Source organism: Belonocnema kinseyi, chromosome 10, assembly GCF_010883055.1.
Source record: "Belonocnema kinseyi isolate 2016_QV_RU_SX_M_011 chromosome 10, B_treatae_v1, whole genome shotgun sequence".
NCBI classification, from domain to species: Eukaryota; Metazoa; Arthropoda; class Insecta; order Hymenoptera; family Cynipidae; genus Belonocnema; species Belonocnema kinseyi.
The window spans coordinates 106,223,102-106,225,379 of record NC_046666.1 but is presented as its reverse complement, the minus strand read 5'-3'; the positions used below and the strand labels follow the sequence as shown (position 1 = coordinate 106,225,379).

General features: G+C 41.5%; 1 protein-coding gene across 1 annotated transcript in view; it reads right to left on the bottom strand.

Moving 5' to 3' along the window:
* Positions 1 to 599: 599 nt before the first annotated feature.
* The window catches only part of LOC117181307, a 51,218-nt gene continuing 49,539 nt past the window's right edge, over positions 600 to 2,278 (bottom strand). The window contains exon 2 of the mRNA XM_033373866.1: positions 600 to 2,168. Coding sequence (XP_033229757.1) covers positions 600 to 2,168 — 1,569 coding nt within the window. The remainder of the gene's footprint in view (positions 2,169 to 2,278) is intronic.

Here is a 2,278-nt window from a genome sequence, read left to right as displayed (position 1 = left end):
TATACTCTACTTACTCATTCTAATCGCGAATAACTACATTTAAATATTCTCGTATTTTCATACTAGCACGCACATTTCAAACATACCGCCCGCCTCGTGTGCTTGAGCATCACGAGAATAAATATGAAAGATTTCATAGGCGAAGTTGGCAAATCATTGTATGAAAAATTAATTAACACTTATTGTTGATTAAGCTACCGACGACCATGAAATTGATCTTGAAGTTAGCAAGCATAAATAAGCATAAAATTGACCTTAAGTTGCGGCTGAAATTCAATTTCACCGCCCGCCATGAAAAATAATTTTGAATGAGAATAACAGTATAAAATTCTTTTAATACTAAATAAAGTGGTATAATTACAAGTAGAGTTTATAATTAAACCTAAGTGTGAGGCAAGTGCAATGGTAAGACAGTCACCATGCTACTCGAGTTTTTAAGTTTTATTGAAATTGCACAATTCAGTAGAGGCTTTAAATGAAAGACGCAATAAGCAGAGTTTAACAATCGGTCGGTCGAATTCTGTAGTGGCCGCCCTAACACGAACCGAGCGAACTAAGCCATGTTTACCTGGGTAGCGTTTAATTACGCGAGCAAGCGATCATTTAGTTGGAGGGAGACCATCATTGCGCATCAATACTAAGTCATCAATCTTAAGGTTAGATTGTTCACGAGTCCACTTATATCGGCGCTGTAAATAGTGCAAATATTCAGTAGCCCAGCTTCGCCAAAAGGTCTCCACAATTTGTTGAATTACCTGCCAACGAGATAGCCGATTCTCAGAAACAAATTCGACCGATTGTTCAGGGGGACTCAAAAGCGGTGCACCAATCAAAAAGTGCCCACGGGTCAAATACGTTAAATCTTCGCTATTATCCGACAACGGTCCTATTGGACGAGAATTAAGAGCTGCCTCAATTCGCATAAGAGTAGTATAAAACTCTTCGAAAGTAAGAGTTCTAGAGCCCACTATTCGGCGAAAGTGATGCTTGAAGCTCTTCACTCCAGCCTCCCACATTCCCCCGAAATGGTGTGCAGAAGGCGGAATGAAATGCCAAGTACTTCCTTGGCTGGCGATTTGATTCTGCAAGTTTAAATCTTTACGTTGATTTAAAAGGCAATTACGCAATTCTCTTTCAGCTCCCTGAAATGTGGTACCATTGTCACTGTACATGTGAGCTGGTAATCCACGACGATTTGTAAAGCGATGGTAAGCTGCTAGAAAAGCTTCACAGGAGTAATTTGAAACAAGTTCAAAATGTATGGCCCGAGTCACGCAGCAGACGAATAAGGCTACGTAACTCTTGTAACTCTTTTGCCCTCTCCCCGGTGATACGCGTACGTTGAAAGGACCCGCATAGTCAACCCCAGTATGTGTAAAGGGACGACTTGGAGTGGTCCGAAAATTCGGAAGACTACCCATCAGCTGTTGAGAAAGAGTAGTTCTCTGACGCACGCATAAAACACAGACATAAATCAATCTCTTGACAAGCGTGCGAGCTCCTAACACCCAAAATCTCTGTCGTGACGTGCGTAAAGTAAGTTGCATACCACCATGCAATGATCTAATGTGTGATTGATGAGCGATTAGCTCACTTATTCGATGACGCGGCAATATAATAGGATGCTTTTCATCGTAACTAATTGGGGCATTATCTAAACGTCCCCCCAAACGCAGTACACCAGATGCATCTAAAAATGGGTATAACGTTTTTAAAGACGAGCTCTGTTTTATCTGGTTGTCATGTTGAAGGGCGCACAACTCAGGTTCGAAGTTCTCCTTTTGAATTCTCCTGATCCAATACAAGGAAGCTTGCTGAATCTCTACTGACGAGAGAGCCAATGTCTCATGTTGGAACGCAGACTTCGGTAACCTACCCACCTTAATCATGAAAGCTGTAAAAAATCGAAGACAATAGGCAGTCACTCTCAACAATTTTGGCCAAGACGAAAACCTATCAGCTAGGTCGAAGGGTTGCTTAGCCTGCTTCATAGTATGATGAGTAACTTTCTTACACCACGCAAGGTCCATATCTTGAGACAAAACGGACCTTGATTCTGGCCAACTGGCAGAATGTTTGGTCAGCCATTGTGGACCATGCCACCATAAGGGATGATCCTTCAATTCTTCTGGGAAGAGACCTCTGGAAGCGCAATCAGCGGGATTGTCCTTAGTGGGAACATACGAGGGTAGTTCAATAAGTCCTTAGAATGAAGTATAAAAACAATTTTTTTTGGGTAATTTTTTTTTTATTTTTCAACATAATCTCCTTGGAGCTC